The 23,450-nt window shown below is 44.7% G+C and overlaps 1 protein-coding gene and 1 non-coding gene across 6 annotated transcripts in view; one reads left to right on the forward strand and one right to left on the reverse strand.

Moving 5' to 3' along the window:
- LOC118372873 (talin-2) overlaps window positions 1–23,450 on the reverse strand; it is a 135,921-nt gene that overhangs the window by 73,887 nt on the left and 38,584 nt on the right. For all 5 annotated transcript variants that reach the window (XR_008126806.1, XM_052513425.1, XM_052513426.1 and 2 more), the window contains 8 exons: window positions 5,770–5,937; window positions 5,412–5,509; window positions 4,742–4,871; window positions 4,370–4,522; window positions 3,318–3,460; window positions 1,400–1,527; window positions 978–1,041; window positions 293–397 (listed from right to left, as the gene is read on the reverse strand). Coding sequence is in view for 4 of the 5 variants with exons in the window: in XM_052513423.1 (XP_052369383.1) it covers window positions 293–397; window positions 978–1,041; window positions 1,400–1,527; window positions 3,318–3,460; window positions 4,370–4,522; window positions 4,742–4,871; window positions 5,412–5,509; window positions 5,770–5,937 (989 nt within the window). In the remaining variant the exon portion in view is untranslated. The remainder of the gene's footprint in view (window positions 1–292; window positions 398–977; window positions 1,042–1,399; window positions 1,528–3,317; window positions 3,461–4,369; window positions 4,523–4,741; window positions 4,872–5,411; window positions 5,510–5,769; window positions 5,938–23,450) is intronic.
- trnaa-ugc (transfer RNA alanine (anticodon UGC)) lies at window positions 18,842–18,915 on the forward strand. Its single transcript has one exon. It is a non-coding gene; the product is annotated as a tRNA-Ala (tRNA).

Raw genomic sequence — 23,450 nt, forward strand, 5'->3', positions numbered from 1 at the left:
AGCATATTTCAGTCATCTGGTTGGTCTTAAACCTAATGCTCAGGTGGGATTGGATTCTGTCCACTCCAAAGAGAAGACATTCCTCTGATATGAAAGAGTGCGACGAGGCCTTGGTGTTGCAACAACATGAAAAGCTACTGATATTCAGCTGTAACCCACTCATTTCTGCACCTGCTAGTGCTTCACACACACACACACACACACACACACACACACACACACACACACACACACACACACACACACACACACACACACACACACACACACACACACACACACACACTCTTACCTTCACCAGGAAGAAAGACACTCCGTATGTCCTTAGGGACCTGGCTAGCTTCACGTACTTTACTTTAGCTTCTATCTCTGTCATCTCACCACAGTTCTTGTGGTCCTGAGAGTTTGAAAATAGAATAGAATATATTAAAGCAGTAAGGCACGATGGGGTGCTCTGCGTTGTGTCGTGCATAAGAACAGCCCTTAGCCGTGGTATATTAGCCATATACCCAGAGGTGCCTTGTCGCCATTATAAACTGGTTATAAACGTAAATAACATTAAAAATAAATGTTTTGTCATACCTGTGGTATACGGTCTCATATACCATGGCTTTCAGCCAATCAGCATTCAGTGCTTGAACCACCAGGGTTATACTTTTATTTAGACTATCAGCAGCTGTATGGGACTAAGAAGTTGACAGAATAGGAACCAAAAAAATAATTAATTCAGAAACGAGTAAATTAATTGAAGATAAATAAAATAACAATTTTGCTATTTTCTAACTAGACAAGTCGGTTAAGAACTAATTCTTAGGTACAATGACGGCCTAGGAACAGTGGGTGAACCTCCTTGTTCAGGGGCAGAGCGACAGATTCGATCTAGCAACCTTTTGGTTACTGGCCCAATGCTCTAACCACTGGGTTACCTGCCGCCCCAATATCTACTTCTATAAGATTCATAAACAAACTGGACCAACCTGAAAGATTTTCTTTTCATTCCCTCGCTGCTTGATATATTCTTTAGGTAGAAACTCCTTGAGGCTAAAATAGATAGGTAGGTACAGGTTGAGAGTTCATACATAAAACCATGAAAAGTCTGCTGGTTTAAAACAACAAAACCCCATTTAATATGGTGAGGAATTGTATTATGAAAACAGATTTCTATCAGTACCCTGAAGTAATACATTCCTTCCAGCAATATGTCTTCATTGTATTGAATAGCATCACCATGATAAAAATCATCATCACCATGTTCATCATCATCCTTCCCCTGATTCAGAGGGGTTGGGTTAAAGGCAGAAGACACATTTCAGTTGAATGCATTCAGTTGTACAACTAACTAGGAAACCCACTTTCCCTTCGCCTTATGTAGTAGTCTTTAGAAGGAAGTGAAGCTTACTCTAGGAATCCAGGCTTGTGTTTGTGTTCTATGTGCGGCCCAAACTGGATCTGAGCCTGAATCCCTGCAAACTCACAGGCCTTGTCGAAGGACACAGGGTGAGAACCATTTAGGATGTCATCTCGTGCCTGGGAGAGAGATAAACACACACACATTTAATATAATCACCGTCATAAGAGACACGAGCCACTCAAAGTTCTCCAAGGCTGTTTTAATTCTGGAATGGTAAGAGATGAAGATGAAACCCAATATAATCACTAGTAATATGGAGCGGCTGACTCCAGTTTCTTTACATTCTTGACTGGGAAACAATTCACTTCCTGAAATGATGGAACTGACCCCAACCATGGTGACCTATCAAAACAAAAGACGTCTAGCACTAGTACCTCTAATGACCTCATCTCAACCCTGATCCCTTAATGTTGTAAAGCACATCAGCCTGATCGAGACAACTCTCATACAGAGAATAATGAGTCCAGAAGAGAGCCTGCTGAGTCTCATATACCTACTTATTGAACCAGATCCTTTATCTGACTGAACCATCTCTCACAGCCATTTACACACACTACAACACACAGACAGCACAACATGACTAGCAATGGAAGTGGTGCTTTAGTCCTTTTGAGGAAGAGCGGAGGTGACTTGACAATGACACAAATGCAATATGCCAGCTGCATACATCAAAATACATCGCAAATGCACTGACTGAAATGATTTAGAAACGCAGGAAAATATACATGCGTGTACACACACCTTGAGGCAGTAATGATTGTGGTGTTGATAATGAGGCACATCAGAGTGTGAAGCACCAGCTCTGGCTGTGTGTGTTCAATGATTATTATAAAAGGCACAAAAAAAATTGAATAACAGATGTTCTCTATCCATCAACATTCATCCATTACAGCATGTTTCTGGTGAATAGCTTAATTGCTGACTACTATGCAGGGCAAGTACAACAGAGGAGAAGTACAACAGAGGAGAAGTACACCAGAGGAGAAGTACACCAGAGGAGAAGTACAACAGAGGAGAAGTACACCAGAGGAGAAGTACAACAGAGGAGAAGTACAACAGAGGAGAAGTACAACAGAGGAGAAGTACACCAGAGGAGAAGTACAACAGAGGAGAAGTACACCAGAGGAGAAGTACACCAGAGGAGAAGTACACCAGAGGAGAAGTACACCAGAGGAGAAGTACAACAGAGGAGAAGTACAACAGAGGAGAAGTACAACAGAGGAGAAGTACACCAGAGGAGAAGTACACCAGAGGAGAAGTACACCAGAGGAGAAGTACACCAGAGGAGAAGTACACCAGAGGAGAAGTACAACAGAGGAGAAGTACAACAGAGGAGAAGTACACCAGAGGAGAAGTACAACAGAGGAGAAGTACAACAGAGGAGAAGTACACCAGAGGAGAAGTACACCAGAGGAGAAGTACAACAGAGGAGAAGTACACCAGAGGAGAAGTACACCAGAGGAGAAGTACAACAGAGGAGAAGTACAACAGAGGAGAAGTACACCAGAGGAGAAGTACACCAGAGGAGAAGTACAACAGAGGAGAAGTACAACAGAGGAGAAGTACACCAGAGGAGAAGTACAACAGAGGAGAAGTACAACAGAGGAGAAGTACAACAGAGGAGAAGTACAACAGAGGAGAAGTACAACAGAGGAGAAGTACAACAGAGGAGAAGTACAACAGAGGAGAAGTACAACAGAGGAGAAGTACAACAGAGGAGAAGTACAACAGAGGAGAAGGCATGGGAGAGGAAAGAGGGAAGGAGAGGGGCGGGGAGAGTGAAAGATAGTTATTGAGGAGGGAAGGATGAAAAGAGAGAGTAAGAAAGAGTAGGAGAGAGGGAAGTGGAAAGGACAGAGACGTGTTAAAAGCAGAAGGAGAGGAGAGACCGCGGTGAGGGTCAGACCTGGACGTAGAGCAGGTTGAGCTGGACCGGGTCTCGTGAGTCCACGTTCTGGTCTGAGTAGAAGAACTTCCTCCTGAGCAGAAGAGTTTCGGTCTCCTCCACCCCCTGCTCACGGAACGTTCTGCTGTGGTCAAGCCAGTTCACTAAACACACACACATTGATATTAATTTGTAAATGCACAGATTCTGACATTCTCAATAAACTTAAAAATCTAACTATAATTCTTTCCATTATAGTCAACCCAAGGGGTTGACTCAATATTTTGTAAAACCAAAATCCATGTTGGCGTCAGTGTTCCCCTGAAGGGGGGTAGTGATAATGTCAATAGTGGTGTAAAGCTGCCCATCAGTTTGATGGATGTGCCAATATCTAGAGGCTGGAGAGGAGCTGCCCTGTCGATGGCCTGTATGACTGAACACTTCACAGCAGGCCAAGACAGACGTCTATTGCCTACAGCACATGAGAAATGGACACCACCGCTCAGGAAAAAGGAGGAACATACAATTTGATGTGCAACCACAGTATCCAACTCAACCTTAAAATAATAACTTAAACCAAAAATAACCGGGAAATAATGCAGCTTCTAACTCTTATGAAACAGGCAGATCAATCTGTATCAAAATGTATTTTCAGAACAGATGACAGAAATACTTAAGGATAGCAGATGCAAGTTAGCTAACTAAATAATCATGTTACTGCTAACTTTATTCAAAACATATTTGGCTCAAATGATCAACTTGGTTCAATTATTTTTTTAAACGAACATAAGGGAAATTAAATTGGCTTCAGCATCAACATGTTCCCAGAACTAGTGGCAATTTGTAGCGATGGTAGGTAGCCTCATGGTTAAGAGCGTTGGCCAGTAACTGAAAGGTCGCTGGTTCGAATCCCCAAGCTGACAAGGTGAACATTCTGTTGATGTGCCCTTGAGCAAGGCACTTAACACCCAATGTCTCTGGATAAGAGCGTCTGCTAAAGATGTTTAGCCTCAACTGAGGCCCTACGCTTCACTAGGATTTAAAAATAATACGTCACGTTGGCCTAAACTCACAGTCGTCGTCTGTGTGAAGCTTGGCTTTGAGTTTCTCCATCTTCCTCTCATCTCGGAGCAGAGTCCTGTCTTTCTTCAGGGTGCCCGTCCCATCCTCCTTCTTCTCCTCCATTACCTCCTGGATCAGAGAGTACTCCTCGTAGTTGGTGATTCCTGAACTCACAGGGGAAAGCTTTCAGACAACCTCAAATCACTGGCTCTCCTATGACAGGTGTTAAAACAAATCATGTAATCCAGGTTAATTGTTAAGGGGAATTCATTGCAGTACAAAAGGAAGCAGACTCACATTCTACTGCATATCATCACTTTGAGACAATCTCAACTCACAAGCTTTCCTATGATAGATGTTTTTACAAATAATGGACCACTCACCTATTCTACTGCATATCGTCACTAGCAGCTCTCCCACTGTTTTGGAGTCGTCCACCATGATGGTTTTCACAGCTCCATCCAGCATCTTGATCTTCAATGGCCTCTGTTTCTTCTTGTAATCAAGGATATCCTGAGAGGGAGGGAGAGCAAAAGATAAAACTGTGAATGTGGCGAAAAGTTGAGCAAGTGATCAAACATTTAGCCAGTCGAAGGAGAGAGGGATGAATGGAGGGCAGAAAATCTCATTTAACGGTTGCCTATTCCTTCCCCACAACTCTCTAATTTCTCATACACAGCAATATGAAAAGGGTTTTCCTCTGAACTACATACTCTGTCATTTCAACAGGTCTGGTACTTCACCCTGCATTAAAAACACAGCATTTGTCTAGAGAGGAAATACCAATGGAAAACACACCCTATGAACACATGTTTGATGAGTGTGATCTTTGAGGACCGACTTCAATCAAGAATAGTGTCAGTGTGTGTGTGTGTTACGGTATGTGATCTATCAACCTTATTCACCAACACCACCATTCATCTTATACTTTAAATACTTTCTCCATGGCAACAACTACAAAGAACCTTCGCTACAGTAGAGAACCCTCGCTACAGTATCGGACTGGTCAGATTACTAAGGGTTACAGAAGGTATGCTTTAGGTAGGTTTTTACCCCATTCCGCAGCATGTAATAATCCAGAGTTCTTCCTGACTCCAGCCAGATGCCTTTCCTGGGGTCCTCATCAGAAAGGAACAGACCGTAGTCTGAGGCTGGAAAACAATAGGAATAGAAGTTACCATTAGCAATAGGATGAATGATGCATTTCTAAGCCCTTGTTTCTAGTGTTCAGAGGCATGTACCATTCTAATTCTTCCAAATTCTCCCTTCTCTGAAGTGCTCAGTGCTAAGACATGACTGTACAGATGAAAGCCCCGTGGTGCCCTTGCTTTCACCTGTTAAGGAAGGATGGTCTATAAAGGAATTTGAACATGGCCTCTGTCGCTTGTATGTCTGTGTCTTGTGAGTGTACCTTGTCCAGTCTGGGCTTCGGGAACCCTCTCTCTGATGATTCTGCAGGCGTCGTAGACGGCCGTGGACGGCTCAAACTGCATGGTCTTCACCAGGTTGCACTGGCGGATGCAGATCTTCAGGGACAGGGCCACCATCTTGGCAGGCGGTGTGGGGGGTATGTCTACACCTGGGAGAATGGAGGGTGAGATCAGTATAAGATGTGGATGAGAACAAAGGAAATACAACTACTTAGTTATTTTCCATGAAGCCAAGACATAGATGTAACCGCACCACAACGCATTAGTAATATTTCACAGAATTCATTCTGGTGAGTTAGAGCCCATGACAAATTCACAAGTTCTCAAATACAGTCCATCTGTTGTCTGGAAAAAACGAATGGGGTCAAAACAGAAGTCATGTCTGTATCTGGATATAAACAACATGAGAAGAACACTGCCATCCGTCTGTCTCACTGAGCAGGCAGACACGCAAACAACCTGAAACTCTATTGATCTGTAACCCAGACAGACAGAAATGAGCCATGTGCCACTCGGAGACGACAGAGAACATATCCTGCATATTACTCTGACAAGGAGAAATAACTGCACCTGGTTGGTACACACTCAAAGGGTTCAAGTCTAATCAACAGTCTATATACCTAGACATATACCTACAGCCATTTCACTACACCTGCAATAACATCTGCTAAAAATGTTTATGTGACCATTCAAATTTGATTTGGCAGCGTAAGGGGAGGATTTCCAACCTCATATATAACCTGCCGGACTGACCAGAACAACCTGCTCAAGTTAGGAAATCACTCTCCAACAATCTATAGGACTAGGGCTGTTACGGTGTCTGTATTACCACCTGGTACTCACCTCTCCTTTCTTCTCCAACACTTTGTTTTTGCATTAATTAAATCAAATTGAACAAGCTTCATTATTTATTTGAGACTAAATAGATTTTATTGATGTATTATGTTAAGTTGAAATAAGTGTTCATTCAGTATTGTTGTAATTGTCATTATTACAAATATACAGTGCCTTGCGAAAGTATTCGGCCCCCTTGAACTTTGCGACCTTTTGCCACATTTCAGGCTTCAAACAAAGATATAAAACTGTATTTTTTTGTGAAGAATCAACAACAAGTGGGACACAATCATGAAGTGGAACGACATTTATTGGATATTTCAAACTTTTTTAACAAATCAAAAACTGAAAAATTGGGCGTGCACAATTATTCAGCCCCCTTAAGTTAATACTTTGTGGCAAAAGGTCGCAAAGTTCAAGGGGGCCGAATACTTTCGCAAGGCACTGTATATAAAAATAAATCGTCTGATTAATCGGTAGCGGCTTTATTTGGTCCTTCAACAATCGGTATCGGCGTTAAAATCATAATCGGTCGACCTCTACCCTATATAGCCTCGTTATTGTTATTTTATTGTTGCTCTTTTATTTCTTACTTTAGTTTATTTATTAAATATTTTTCCTAAAACTGCATTGTTGGTTCAGGGCTTGTAAGTAAGTATTTTACGGTAAAGTCATGTGACAAATCCAGTTTGATTGAAGTCTGGTGGATTTTACAGGTCAGGTTCAGCTGTGAACACTTCCTAGCCTTGAGAAAAAACCTTTGGCTCTTTCCTTCACTAGCAATAAACTGAAACATCTCTCTCTTTATTGGTCTGCCAGAGGGAGCCTTAAACATTACATGGCTGGCATCAAACAGAACTGACAATTAATGTTCTCAGTAACAACCCAACCATCACTCATCATTTACACAAGTAGGTCTTGATTGTTGCAATAATAAATACAAATCATTCTCATAAGAATATGCTTGGCATGAGATGACTGCAGGCTAACGAGAGGATGCCCTGCTATCAAACATGGATTACCACATCAGCCTGCTATCCTTCCTATTCTCTCCCTCAGACGAGGAAGGATATGCTGAGATCTCATCAGGTTTTGAAACACCTTCCAGTACACTGAAAAGCAAACCCACTGTGGGAGAAAGGGATATAGAAACTACAATGTACAGTGAAATGACAAGGTAGAATAATGGCATAGATTTTCATGATCATGTTCAGATTATTAGGTTCTCAGTAGGCAAGTAAATGGGGTGGTGTTTATGGTCATTTATGAGAAAGGCTAAGCCCTTGGCTTCCAAATGACCCCATGTCTGACTTCCTGCTACTGTGACATCACCTCTATAGCCACCTGTCATTTGTCCTGTCCTCCAGACCACATCCATTCGATTAACACCAGTCAATACGGGCTGCAGCCACCCAAGGCAGGCAGGCAGAGACAGGTACAAAGGCAAACACCTCTGCCTGTTCAGCAGTACCAAGGTCACCTCCAGCCAAGCGGTCTGATAGAGAGAGGAGAAAGACCCTCTTGTGCGCACACAGCCTCACACCTGATTCACCTTTATCATACATCTCAATGTCTAATGAAGGAGATCAGAATAGTATCTGAAAGCAGACGTCAGGTCAACAACAAAACATTGTAAGGAAAACAACCCAAGGTGAATTCTGAACCACTTCCTTTAGCAGTACTGGGAGAGGAATGGACAGAGGAGAGGGATGGACATAGGAGAGGGATGGACATAGGAGAGGGATGGACAGAGGAGAGGGATGGACAGAGGAGAGAGATGGACAGAGGAGAGGGATGGACAGAGGAGAGGGATGGACAGAGGAGAGGGATGGACAGAGGAGAGGGATGGACATAGGAGAGGGATGGACAGAGGAGAGGGATGGACAGAGGAGAGGGATGGACAGAGGAGAGGGATGGACAGAGGAGAGGGATGGACAGAGGAGAGGGATGGACAGAGGAGAGGGATGGACAGAGGAGAGGGATGGACAGAGGAGAGGGATGGACAGAGGAGAGGGATGGACAGAGGAGAGGGATGGACAGAGGAGAGGGATGGACAGAGGAGAGGGATGGACAGAGGAGAGGGATGGACAGAGGAGAGGGATGGACAGAGGAGAGGGATGGACAGAGGAGAGGGATGGACAGAGGAGAGGGATGGACAGAGGAGAGGGATGGACATAGGAGAGGGATGGACATAGGAGAGGGATGGACAGAGGAGAGGGATGGACAGAGGAGAGGGATGGACAGAGGAGAGGGATGGACATAGGAGAGGGATGGACAGAGGAGAGGGATGGACAGAGGAGAGGGATGGACAGAGGAGAGGGATGGACAGAGGAGAGGGATGGACAGAGGAGAGGGATGGACATAGAAAAAGGGTTAGAGCATGGAAAGAGGGAGAGAGCGAGAGAAAGATAGAGAAGGATGGAGAGAGAGAAATAGGGAGAGAAAGGAGGAGAGTATATAGAAAGAGACCATGTAATTCAATAGATCAATGAATGAGCCTGGTCCTGCTGGGAATCCCCAGGCCTGGTTACTGTAACATGGTCTCCAATCCAATAGGAGACTACAATACTGGAGGGCCACTGGGATGGACATTCAATACACAGACAGAACACATCAATGTGGTGCAAATACAATACTGTGTGTGTGTGTGTCCAGCAATACAATATAGCCTCATCTTATGAACGTCAAGCTGACTCTACAACAGCACATGGCCTCAGGTTAACACAATGAAGGTTGGAATAGAATCACATCTACCTCAGATTTGATCAAGTTCCATTTGGCAAAAATGTAATCCCTACGGCCAATTCTAAATTCAACCATGATGAATGAACTCAGATGAACTCAAATTAGCCTGCTGCAAGTGAGATGGATTTGTTTGGGGAGAAAGATGTGGTAAAAAAAAGAACGACTCAGAGAGCAACATCTGGTGTGAAGCTAACAGTGAGACGCAGTAGACTTCTTAAATATCTTCTTGATAAACTGAGGCTAAAGGTTCTAATGCATCCCCGGAGCATGTAGCAGACTATGATCCATCCGTTTTACATGGAGTGCCTGTGGATAATAAATAGGTTAGTGATGTCAGACCATCTTCTCCATGCAGCCAGTCCCCACATGAATGATTACAGAAACATGAGTTTCTCAGACTAAACAGGATGGGCCATGTTAGTTTGATGGAGTGTGTGGACACAGGCCTACTTGTGCTTGTGTACAGAATTGTGTATTAAAAGTCCTAAGAAACACCAAAGGGTGGTCGGTGTATGAGGACCAGGACTGTATGTGTGGTAGAGAGACAGTATTCCAGTGCTTTAGTGCCTGGGTATCACACATGCAAACCTACTATATACAATCAAAAGACACACACACCGTTGCAGAAGTTAGGAGGTATGTCCCTGCTGCCTGGTTTACTTGGCGATTTATCAACTTCACATGTATCTCATTAGCACGGCATCTGGATTCTCTCCAATACATAAACACAGTGGGCGACGCTGAATTACGTGTGTGTGTGTGTGTGTGTGTGTGTGTGTGTGTGTGTGTGTGTTTGCGTGCGTGTGTGTGTGTTGGGTCAGGAGGTCTGTGTCAGTAGGCAGCAGCATTAAACACAGATGTAAGGTTTCACCCAGAGAGGAGAGGAGCCTCTGACCCCAGACAGACCTGCTGGAGGGTAACTAGAGATGGAGCATGACAGAGGCCATCTCCAGCCTCATCTATCAACTTATTGGTTACAGCCTCTCTTATCTTCTCAACCCAGTGTCTCTGGACGCTCCATGTAGCCAAGGCTGCCTTCCTGCTGGCACATATCTAGGACCAACTTAGCCTCTCCCGGTCCAACAAAATACTTGGAATCTATCCCCTAGTTTCCTACTCCTCTCGCTCCTACCTGCGACCTGATGGCTACTGACAGCTCACATCGCCAACATGCCCGTTCAGTCATGGGTTGCCATAGTTACATAAACTGCTTGCAGTAATCTTTGCCCTGACATTTTCAAAACAAAAAAAGAGGGGGAACAGCTACACACAGCAACAGTCCCAGATCGACGATAAGTAGATTCTCCTCTGTCAGTGGAGGCAGTAGAACCACATCAAAAAGGCAAGGCAGTCAGCTTGGATCAGTGAGTGAGTAAAATATACCCTGCAGATACTGAATGACACATTCTCTCCAAGACCAAACACCCCTATACAGAACCAGGAGGTCACTCACCCACACAACTCTCCCCCCACAACATTTAGCACATTAAGCACAAGGAGGAACATGATCAAACACAGCTACAACGCAGGGAAACATGAATAGGGAGTCCCCTATGATGTCAGGTGTAGATATCAAATGACAGGCCAACCGTGGGTTTTATGATGTAGTTTTGCATACATGTAGTCTGATTACTAGTCATGTCTGGTAAAATCCCTTGTGAGGGGCTTTTCAGGGACAGAGAACAGTTGGTTTTCATGTTTCTGTTCCACCAGCTTAGACTGTTTCCCTGCAGTCATGAGAAGGATGTGAAAGCTTTTTGAAAGGACAGCAACAACAGGAAGTAAAAGGCATCAGGCATAAATCTCAGCTCCTAAACCGGCCACTCAACGAAGGGCTGAGCCAGACATGACAGCAGCATGTATACTTACCACCCCTGGACCTCCTGAAACACGCTGCGTAAGCAAGCACTGTGGATAACTAAACAGTCACACACACACACACACCTCTTCTGGTCTCCCTGTGTGAGATCCTCTTCACACTCCACTATATCTCCATGTCAGCTGGAGGCAGCAGGAGCTAAAGCACTAGATGAGCCAAGCTCAGAAGTGAGTCATTATACAGACCCCACTATGCTTCTGGGTGGGTGTTCGTCAAGTCTGCCTCTCTGCCTGCCTGCCTCCCTGCCTGCCTGCCTGCCTCGCTGCCTGCCTGCCTCGCTGCCTGCCTGCCTCCCTGCCTGCCTGCCTCGCTGCCTGCCTGCCTCGCTGCCTGCCTGCCTCGCTGCCTGCCTGCCTCCCTGCCTGCCTGCCTGCCTCTCTGCCTCACTGCCTGCCTGCCTCGCTGCCTGCCTGCCTGCCTGCCTCTCTGCCTGCCTGTCTGCCTGCCTGCCTCTCTGCCTGCCTGCCTCTCTGCCTGCCTGCCTCTCTGCCTGCCTGCCTCTCTGCCTGCCTGCCTCTCTGCCTGCCTGCCTCACTGCCTGCCTGCCTAGGCATAAACATCTCCATACAGCACACATCAATCTTCCTGGAACACACAGCTTGCTTTGGCAAGGGTCCCATATAGCACCCCATCACAATTTAGTGTACTACTTTTGACCAGGGGATATAGGGCTCTGGTCAAAAGTTGTGCAACAAATTGGGAATAGGGTGCATTTGGGATGCAATGTGGACACTCTTCCAAACAGAAGGATTCCTGAGACCCTCAAGAACGCCTGCTTTTGAAAAAATGTGACCACTGACTTCCCTACAGGAATATCTCACAAAAGAACAGTACTACCAGTCTGTTCTGTAGACAATAGTGTAGGTGGGATGTAGGCGTTAAGGCTGTAGGTGCACTTCACATTCCATCAAAAAGGCTGAAATACAGTGTCTTCAGAAAGTATTCATACCCATAGAGGTATTGCACATTTTGTTGTGTTTCAGCCTGAATTCAAAATGGATTAAATAGCTTTTTTTCTCTCTCACCCATCTACACACAATGCATCCTAATGACACAGTGAAAACAAGTTTAGAAATGTTTGCAAATTTGACATTGAAACAGAAATCTCTCATTTACATACGTATTCCCACCCCTGAGTCAATACTTTGTAGAAGCACCTTAAGAAGAGATGACAGCTGTGAGTGTTCTGGGTGAGTCTAAGAGATTTCAAAACATGGATTGTGCAACATGTTCCCATTATTATTTTCTAAATTCTTCAAGGTCTAGTTGTTGATCATTGCCAGACAAACCTTTTTCAGGTCTTGCCATAGATTTTCATAAACTGTAACTCAGCCACTCAGGAACTTTCAGCGTCTTCTTGGTAAGCAACTCCAGTGTAGATTTGGCCTTATGCTATAGGTTATTATAATGCTGAAAGGTGAAGGCATTTGAAAACCTCCCTGGTCTTTGTGGTTGAATCGGTGTTTGAAATTCACTGCGACTGAGGAACCTTACAGATCATTTTATGTGTGGGGTACAGAGATGAGGTAGTCATTAAGAATTCATGCTAAACACCATTATTGTGCACAGAGTGAGTCCATGCAACTTATTAAGCAAATTTCTACTCCAGAACTTATTTAGGCTTGCCATAACAAAGGGGTTGAATACTTATTGACTCAAGACATTTCAGCATTTAATTTTAATTCATTTCAATACAGTAGGGAAGAGAGGAGCAAGTCAACACTTTGATATTATGGGGTATTGTGTGTAGGCCAGTGACAAACCATCTCCATTTAATCCACTTTAAATTCAGGCTGTAACACAACAAAATGTGGAAAAGGGGTTGTGAATATTTTAAATATAGAGTACTATGTACACACTATTCAATACATTACTTTCGATGCATTACACAGCATACATAATTGATTTATTTTCAAGTTTCAGCTCACTTGATCATTTCCTATGACTTACAACAATATTCTACATGCTAAATTCTGTCCCTCAAGTCATTTCACCTTGTGGGACAGCCATCAGTGACACAGCAGCATGGATTTTATCCTAAAGAGAGGAAAATCAACACTCTGTCATGTACTAGATACAATTGAAGTCGGAAGTTTACATACACTTAGGTTGGAGTAATTTAAAACTAGTTTTTCAACCACTCCACAAATTTCTTGTTCACAAACTATAGTTTTGGCAAGTTGGTTAGGACATCCACTTTGTGCATGACACAAGTAACCTCAGAAAAAAAATTGTAGACCTCCACCAGTCTGGTTCATCCTTGGGAGCAATTTACAAACGCCTGAAGGTACCACGTTCATCTGTACAAACAATAATACGCAAGTATAAACACCATGGGACCACGCAGCCATCATACCGCTCAGGAAGGAGATACGTTCTGTCTCCTAGAGATGAACATACTTTGGTGTGAGAAATGCAAATCAATCCCAGAACAACAGCAAAGGACCTTGTGAAGATGCTGGAGGAAACAGGTACAAAAGTATCTATATCCACAGAAAAACGAGTCTTATATCGACATAACCTGGAAGGCCGCTCAGCAAGGAAGAAGCCGCTGCTCTAAAACCGCCGCAAAAAAGCCAGACTACGGTTTGCAACTGCACATGGGGACAAAGATCGTACTTTTTGGAGAAATGTCCTCTGGTCTGATGAAACAAAAATAGAACTGTTTGGCCATAATGACCATCATTATGTTTGGAGGAAAACGGGAGGCTTGCAAGCCGAAGAACACCATCCCAACCATGAAGCACGAGGGTGGCATACTCATGTTGTGGAGGTGCTTTGCTGCAGGAGGGACTGGTGCACTTCACAAAATAGATGGCAAAGCTTGGTTGCAAATGGGTCTTCCAAATGGACAATGACCCAAAGCATACTTCCAAAGTTGTGGCAAAATGGCTTAAGGACAACAAAGTCAAGGTGTTGGACTGGCCATCACAAAGCCCTGACTTCAATCCTATATAACATTTGAGGGCAGAACTGCAGCTGCTCGCCTCACCTCTGCAGCTGCTCGCCTCACCTCTGCAGCTGCTCGCCTCACCTCTGCAGCTGCTCGCCTCACCTCTGCAGCTGCTAGCCTCATCACTGCAGCTGCTAGCCTCATCACTGCAGCTGCTAGCCTCACCTCTGCAGCTGCTAGCCTCATCTCTGCAGCTGCTAGCCTCACCTCTGCAGCTGCTAGCCTCATCTCTGCAGCTGCTAGCCTCACCTCTGCAGCTGCTCGCCTCACCTCTGCAGCTGCTAGCCTCACCTCTGCAGCTGCTAGCCTCACCTCTGCAGCTGCTCGCCTCACCTCTGCAGCTGCTAGCCTCATCACTGCAGCTGCTCGCCTCACCTCTGCAGCTGCTCGCCTCACCTCTGCAGCTGCTCGCCTCATCACTGCAGCTGCTCGCCTCACCTCTGCAGCTGCTCGCCTCACCTCTGCAGCTGCTCGCCTCACCTCTGCAGCTGCTCGCCTCACCTCTGCAGCTGCTCGCCTCACCTCTGCAGCTGCTCGCCTCACCTCTGCAGCTGCTCGCCTCACCTCTGCAGCTGCTCGCCTCACCTCTGCAGCTGCTCGCCTCACCTCTGCAGCTGCTAGCCTCATCTCTGCAGCTGCTAGCCTCACCTCTGCAGCTGCTAGCCTCATCTCTGCAGCTGCTCGCCTCACCTCTGCAGCTGCTAGCCTCACCTCTGCAGCTGCTAGCCTCACCACTGCAGCTGCTAGCCTCACCACTGCAGCTGCTAGCCTCATCACTGCAGCTGCTAGCCTCATCACTGCAGCTGCTAGCCTCATCACTGCAGCTGCTAGCCTCATCACTGCAGCTGCTAGCTGGAATGAGAACACACAGGACACATTCCAGTTTCAAACTCCAGTTCCTAAAGGCTTCGGCTCCAGAATACGTCTCTCTGCTTGGCCTGCTTCCCAGTCCTGACAGGTGCAGGTACAGGCCACTGAGTTTCTGGCCAGGCTACACAAGTTGACTGTGATGCCATGTGGAAAGCACAATGGCCATGATGGCATGGAGTACCTGGAAGGTGACTAACGGCTGTTCCAGTGCCAGCCAGCTGCAGCAAGGGCATTGGCCTAGTGGCCTCTAACCCAGACAACAGCCATACCAGTGAATTGAAAACCACTAGCAAGAAGACAGCTGTGTGTGAGTGTGAGAGAGTGAGAGCTTGACGATGTGACCGTGAACGTGTGAGGCAGAGGCCTGCAGCTACACAGCCCCCCCCCCCCCCCCCCTCCCCAGAGTTCTCATCAGGCATAAAGCTCATGGTTTCACTTCAGAGCAATACTCAGACTGAACCTGGCAGTTAAAGCCACATGAATACATAACTACATTCCCTTGTAAAATGTATAGAGCTATTGACTTTTGGTTACTGATTTGAACAGTTGTTTGGATGAATACTAGAGAAGAATAATGAAAGATAGAACATTCTGGCAAACACTTCAGTTCCTTGCACCCCTCCGAAAAATGTGAAACCTGTCAACAGCACGACATTACTTATTTACAGAGCATGTAATTTATCTCTTTTAGGAAACACTTAAATAGCCTAACCACATCATGTAAACCTCAACACACAACGGCTCATAGCCGTTAGCTAGAGTCCCACAACAACATGTGACCTGGTCTCTAACCATTTTCCAACTGGTATTTTATGAATTGAGGGAGGCTTAGACAGGCAATTCAATGACGCCATGTTGTTCACTAAATATTTTCACATCAACAGAGTCCATGGGAATTGAATGTGATGTCTGCCCTGAAACGTGTTGGTTCCTCAGCCATTGAATAAAGCTATGGCAGCAACACTGTTCATCGTAGAAGAGAGCTTTGAAGACGGAGAAACAAAGCATTTTTGTAGGTAGTTAAATGACATCAACCAAGTCAACAATAAGCAACCATCAACTAACAGTCTGCTCCAGTCCAATACTGTTGGATATATTCATTGTTATTACATTTAGTAGGTTTTTATGTTGTTTCATGTTGCTGGTAGTGTCATAAACTTTCACTAAAAATAAACATCTGCTTTCAAAAAAAAGAGTGAAGATCCTGTCTTACTTCCAGAGAGGATAGTCTAGGCAGTAGCTTAACCTCTCCACTTCACATCATACTGCTCACTCTTCTGTTAGGTCAGCCTTGAAATGACCCTCCTTAACCTTCCTGATCTATTTCAGTCTGGCATGGTTCTCACTACAAATACCATTAAGTGTTCTTAGAAAGAGCAAAACTCAATTGGTCTTCTTGGCAAGAGAACACACAATCAAAAGGATAGGCTCTAGTCTGGCAAGGTTGACGATAAAGGTTAAGAGAAAGAAAAATACACTACATGACCAAACGTATGTGGACACCTGCAGGTTGAATATCTCATTCCAAAATCATGGGCATTAATATGGAGTTGATCCCCCTTTGCTGCTTCTGGGAAGGTGTTCCGCTGTTGGAACATTGCTGCGGGGACTTGCTTCCAGCCACAAGTGCATTGAGGTCGGGTGTAACCGATGTGAAATGGCTAGCTAGTTAGCGGTGGTGCATGCTAATAGCGTTTCAATCAGTGAGGTCACTTGCTCTGAGACCTTGAAGTAGTGGTTCCCCTTGCTCTGCAAGGGCCGCGGCTTTTGTGGAGCGAAGGGTAACGATGCTTCGAGGGTGACTGTTGATGTGTGCAGAGGGTCCCTGGTTCGAGCCCAGGTTGGGGTGAGGAGAGGGATGGAAGCTATACTGTTGCATGGATGCCGTTGACTCAGATCACTGGTTGCTGAGGAAAAGGAGGAGGTCAAAAGGGGGGTGAGTGTAACCGATGTGAAATGGCTTGCTAGTTAGCGGTGGTGCGTGCTAATAGCGTTTCAATCGGTGACGTCACTTGCTCTGAGTGGTTCCCCTTGCTCTGCAAGGGCCGCGGCTTTTGTGGAGCGATGGTTAACGATGCTTCGTGGGTGTCAGTTGTTGATGTGTGCAGAGGGTCCCTGGTTCGAGCCCGGGTATGGGCGAGGGGACGGACTAAAGTTATACTGTTACACGGGCACTAATGTTTGGTGATTAGGCCTGGCTCGTAGTAAGCGGTCCAATTCATCCCTAAGGTGTTCGATGGGGTTGAAGTCAGAACTCTGTGCATGCCAGAAAAGTTCTTCCACACCGATCGACAAACCATTTCTGTATGGACCTTGCTTTGTGCACTGGGCATGGTCATGCTTAAACATTAAAAAGGGACTTCCCCAAATGGTTGCCACACAATTGTGAGCACAGAATCGTCTAGAATGTAATTGTACGCTGTAGCAGGAAGATGTCCCTTCGCCTAGCCCGAACCATGAAAAACAGCCCCAGACCATTATTCCTCCTCCACCAAACTTCACAGTTGGCACTATGCATTTCGGGCAGTAGTGAATGTTGCAACAGAGGACAGACTATTTTCACATCCTACGCGCTTCAGCACTCGGCGGTCCCGTTCTGAGAGCTTGTGTGGACTACCACTTTGCGGCTGAGCCAAAGTTGCTCCTAGACGTTTCCACAATAACAGCACTTACAGTTGCCCGGGGCAGCTCTAGCAGGGCAGAAATTTGATGAACTGACTTGCTGGAAATGTAGAATCCTATGACGGTGCCATGCTTAAAGTCACTGAGCTCTTCAGTAAGGCCATTCTACTGTCAATACACCGAACAGCAACCTGTGTGGCTGAACTAGCCGTGATTTGCCAATGCTCCACATGGAATTATTACATGGTCTTAACCTGTATTTTTTCTAAAATCAAATCAATGTTTATTGGTCGGGTACATAGATTTGCCGATGTTATCGCAGGTGCCACGAAATGCTTGTGTTTCTAGCTCTCAGCAGTGCAGTAATGCCGAGCAAAACAAACAATCCAAAAAGTGAAATTAAATAAATGTCTGCTATAATTCAATTAACAACCCAAATAGCACTGTGAAATCCAAATCTACACTGGAAAAATCAAGATATAATAAGAATATGTACAGTAGTAGATATATTAGAATGAGCAATGTCAAGAATACAGTATAAAAGTATGTGGTGTGTATCAGTGTAACTAAAATACAATGTACAGTAGTAGAAATATTAGAATGCGCTACGTCAAGAATACAGCATATAAATACACAGAACCAAACCCCATAGCAAAATGAATAGAATTACAGGAAATTCGCTTTCAGACCTGAGCTGCTAATGATCTGCGCTTTCAACCTAGCATCCTGGAAAACTTATGGAAACCACTATTTGATTGAGAAGGAAACCACTGACTTCCCTCAGGAGAGGTTAGAGCTCTAAATAGAAAATTACAACTCATTTCCCTTGTTCAACTAATGCCCCATATTTAGGCAATTATCCATCCATACGTAATAATAGTATTTGGATCTGTTTTTACAAATCGAGTGCAACAAACAGTGTAACACAAACCAGCTGTAAAAAGCTATTAGGATATCAATTTCTCCTGGCTGTGGAAATAAGCCAGAACATATGCTTCCAACATTGAATATCACCATGAAATTAAATGACTTCTGCATAATTGAGAAGTAATGAAACGATCCCAAAGCATCGTACAAACTAGGCTTTTTATTCATCGCAAGGGGACCAAGTGCACAAAAGAGGTACAACAAGATTCTTAGTAGTGTAACAGTCCCGTGTGTCTCAGTTGGTAGAGCATGGCGCTTGCAACGCCAGGGTTGTGGGTTCGATTCCCACGGGGGACCAGTACAGAAAAATGTATGCACTCATTACTGTAAGTCCCTCTGGATAATGTGAAAGCTAGGGCAAGCATGTGAAAGCTAGCGCAAGCACGTGAAAGCTAGGGCAAGCACGTGAAAGCTAGGGCAAGCACGTGAAAGCTAGGGCAAGCACGTGAAAGCTAGGGCAAGCACGTGAAAGCTAGGGCAAGCACGTGAAAGCTAGGGCAAGCACGTGAAAGCTAGCGCAAGCACAACCCACGCAACAGCGCAGTCTTCATCAAGATTGAAAACAACCTTCACAAATCACCCCAGTCAGATATTTGCCGTAGTGATTATGCTGTAGCTGAGCACCAATAAACATCTCACACAGACAGACTTGGCAGATATCCAAGGCACAACTTTGATTACTTATCTACGAACTCAGGCAAAACCAAACAGGAAAGAAGGCCACTCATCTGAGTCCAGTCTCACCACAAAATTGGCTCGTCTCTCAAGAGTTTTTAAAAAATTTACTGAGCATTCCTTCTCAAGATGATAAACTAATCTTCCAGATCTATAAACTGTGGAAATAAAGGCAACTATGCATGTGTAAATTAATGCATAAATGAAGAAGCTACCTTCACTACAGTTTTCAAGAATGTTTCTTAACCACAAAAGAGCTGCTACTATTATGGTGCTAGTTCAATCAGAGATCCATTAGCCCTGAGAGCCGGTGGCCTTGGCGCTGCACTGATTGACTATGACTGGAGTGGACACCACAGAGAGCTATGACAGAACATCAGCAGGACTTTAGTACATAGAGATGAGATGGTCATTGAGACCCATTAGTGAGCACCAAGTGAACATTTCCTTTATTGGTACCCAGAGGATAGGACACTCAGCAGTGTGCTGATGACAGCCAACATATTTATACTTCCCTAGTTTCCCCTCTCTTTCCCTTTCTCACTCAGACCACCAGCCACAATGCGAATGACCCACACAACAGAGGAACTACTGCTGTGGCGATTGTATTAATGACACACAGTGGGGAAAACTGAGGTAGATCAGAACTAATATAGATCATTTGGCTATACGTCTAGAACCATTTTATCCTCGCACTACTCCTAAACTAAGCTTATATCTCCATAAAAATACCATGTAGTTCGCCAGCGAAACAAAGCCTTGAACAGGGTACCAAATTAAATCTGTCAAAGAACCCCAGGACTTCACTCATCTCAGAAAAGCTCAGATACCCACAGCTCCTCCAACTAATTTTAGAATCAAGTCGCATCGAGTAGCCGAGCACTGTGAGCACCATACACCCAGAGAGAGTTAATTGCTATGTGAAACCAGTTGCAGAGTAGGCATTGAAGTACACCACCCACAGCCATGGAGAAACACAGGTACACATAAGCAGGGCTGTGGGCTGTGTATGGAGGCATCTGGAGTGGAGGCTAGCTGCTGACTATTACCAGTCAGCTAGCAGGCCCAAACTATTGACCACAGTCAGCTCGCAAGACCAAACTATTACCACAGTCAGCTCGCAGGCCCAAACTATTACCACAGTCAGTTAGCAGGCCCAAACTATTTACCACAGTCAGTTAGCAGGCCCAAACTATTTACCACAGTCAGCTAGCAGGACCAAACTATTAACCACAGTCAGTTAGCAGGACCAAACTATTAACCACAGTCAGCTAGCAGGCCCAAACTGTTACCACAGTCAGCTAGCAGGCCCAAACTATTTACCACAGTCAGCTAGCAGGACCAAACTATTTACCACAGTCAGCTAGCAGGACTGACAGGATGTCCCGCACATCCCAGAGAGGAACTCTGCAGCTGCACAGCTAATATCACCGAGCACAAGTGGAGAACATGGGTGAGTGCAGAGAAAGATACAGAACAAGTGTGAGTGTAAGTATGAAATAGTCAGTCAGCCACACAGAGAGAGAGAGAGAGAGAGAGAGAGAGAGAGAGAGAGAGAGAGAGAGAGAGAGAGAGAGAGAGAGAGAGAGAAACATGCAGAGAGAGAGAAACATGCAGAGAGAGAGAGAAAACAAAAAGATAATTACTTGACACATTGGAAAGAATTAACAAAAAAACGAGCAAACTAGAATGCTATTTGGCTCTAAACACAGAGTACACAGAATACCTGACCACTGTGACTGACCCAAAATTAAGGAAAGCTTTGACTATGTACAGACTCAGTGAGCATATCCTTGCTATTGAGAAAGGACGCCGTAGGCAGACATGGCTCTCAAGAGAAGACAGGCTATGTGCTCACTGCCCACAAAATGAGGTGGAAACTGAGCTGCACTTCCTAACCTCCTGCCCAATGTATGACCATATTAGAGAGACATATTTCCCTCAGATTACACAGATCCACAAAGAATTTTGATAAACTCCCATATCTACTGGGTGAAATTCCACAGTGTGCCATCACAGCAGCAAGATTTGTGACCTGTTGCCACGAGAAAAGGGCAACCAGTGAGGAACAAACACCATTGTAAATATAACCCATATTTATGCTTATTTATTTTATCTTGTGTCCTTTAACCATTTGTACATTGTTAAAACACTGTATATATATATATATATATAATATGACATTTGTAATGTCTATTGTTTTGAAACTGCTGTATGTGTAATGTTTACTGTTAATTGTTATTGTTTATTTCACTTTATATATTATCTACCTCACTTGCTTTGGCAATGTTAACACATGTTTCCCATGCCAATAAAGCCCTTGAATTGAATTTTATTGAATTGAGAGAGAAACATGCAGAGAGAGAGAGAAACATGAGAGAAACATGCAGAGAGAGAGAAACATGCAGAAAGAGAGAGAAACATGAAACAGAAAGAGAGAGAAACATGCAGAGAGAGAGAGAGAAACATGCAGAGAGAGAGAGAGAGAAACATGCAGAGAGAGAGAGAGAGAAACATGCAGAGAGAGAGAGAGAGAGAAACATGCAGAGAGAGAGAGAGAGAAACATGCAGAGATAAACATGGAGAGAGAGAGAAACATGGAGAGAAACATGGAGAGAAAGAGACATGCAGAGAGAGAGAAACATGGAGAGTGAAACATGGAGAGAGAGGAACATGCAGAGAGAGTGAGAGAAACATGCAGAGAGAAACATGGAGAGAGAGAAACATGGAGAGAGTGAGAAACATGCAGAGAAACATGGAGAGAAACATGGAGAGAGAGAGACATGCAGAGAGAGAGACATGCAGAGAGAGAGAAACATGCAGAGAGAGAGAAACATGGAGAGAGAGAGAAACATGCAGAGAGAGAAACATGCAGAGAGAGAGAAACATGCAGAGAGAGAAACATGCAGAGAGAGAAACAGAGAGAGAGAAACATGCAGAGAGAGAGAAACATGCAGAGAGAGAAACATGCAGAGAGAGAGAAACATGCAGAGAGAAACATGCAGAGAGAGAAACATGCAGAGAGAGAGAAACATGCAGAGAGAGAGAGAGAAACATGCAGAGAGAAACATGCAGAGAAACATGGAGAGAGAAACATGCAGAGAGAAACATGGAGAAACATGCAGAGAGAGAGAGAGAAACATGCAGAGAGAGAAACATGCAGAGAGAGAGAAACATGCAGAGAGAGAGAAACATGCAGAGAGAGAAACATGCAGAGAGAGAGAAACATGCAGAGAGAGAGAAACATGCAGAGAGAGAGAAACATGCAGAGAGAGAGAGAGAAACATGCAGAGAGAAACATGGAGAGAGAGAAACATGCAGAGAGAAACATGCAGAGAGAAGAAACATGGAGAGAGAGAGAGAAACATGCAGAGAGAGAAACATGCAGAGAGAGAAACATGAGAGAGAGAAACAGAGAGAAACAGAGAGAGAGAAAGAGAGAGAGAAACATGGAGAGAGAGAGAAACATGATGAGAGAGAGAGAAACATGCAGAGAGAGAGAAACATGCAGAGAGAAACATGCAGAGAGAGAGATGCAGAGAGAGAAACATGCAGAGAGAGAGAAACATGCAGATGAGAGAGAGAGAGAAACATGCAGAGAGAGAGAAACATGCAGAGAGAGAGAAACATGCAGAGAGAGAGAAACATGCAGAGAGAGAGAAACATGGAGAGAGAGAGAAACATGGAGAGAGAGAGAAACAACATGAGAGAGAGAGAAACATGCAGAGAGAGAGAGAGAAACATGCAGAGAGAGAGAGAAACATGCAGAGAGAGAGAGAAACATGCAGAGAGAGAGAGAAACATGCAGAGAGAGAGAGAAACATGCAGAGAGAGAGAGAAACATGCAGAGAGAGAGAAACATGCAGAGAGAGAGAGAAACATGCAGAGAGAGAGAGAGAAACATGCAGAGAGAGAGAGAGAAACATGCAGAGAGAGAGAAACATGCAGAGAGAGAGAGAAACATGGAGAGAGAGAGAAACATGCAGAGAGAGAGAGAAACATGCAGAGAGAGAGAAACATGCAGAGAGAGAGAGAAACATGGAGAGAGAGAGAGAAACATGCAGAGAGAGAGAGAAACATGCAGAGAGAGAGAGAAACATGCAGAGAGAGAGAGAAACATGCAGAGAGAGAGAGAAACATGCAGAGAGAGAAACATG

The sequence above is a fragment of the Oncorhynchus keta genome, unplaced genomic scaffold (genome assembly GCF_023373465.1).
Source record: "Oncorhynchus keta strain PuntledgeMale-10-30-2019 unplaced genomic scaffold, Oket_V2 Un_scaffold_1109_pilon_pilon, whole genome shotgun sequence".
In the NCBI taxonomy this organism is placed as follows: Eukaryota; Metazoa; Chordata; class Actinopteri; order Salmoniformes; family Salmonidae; genus Oncorhynchus; species Oncorhynchus keta.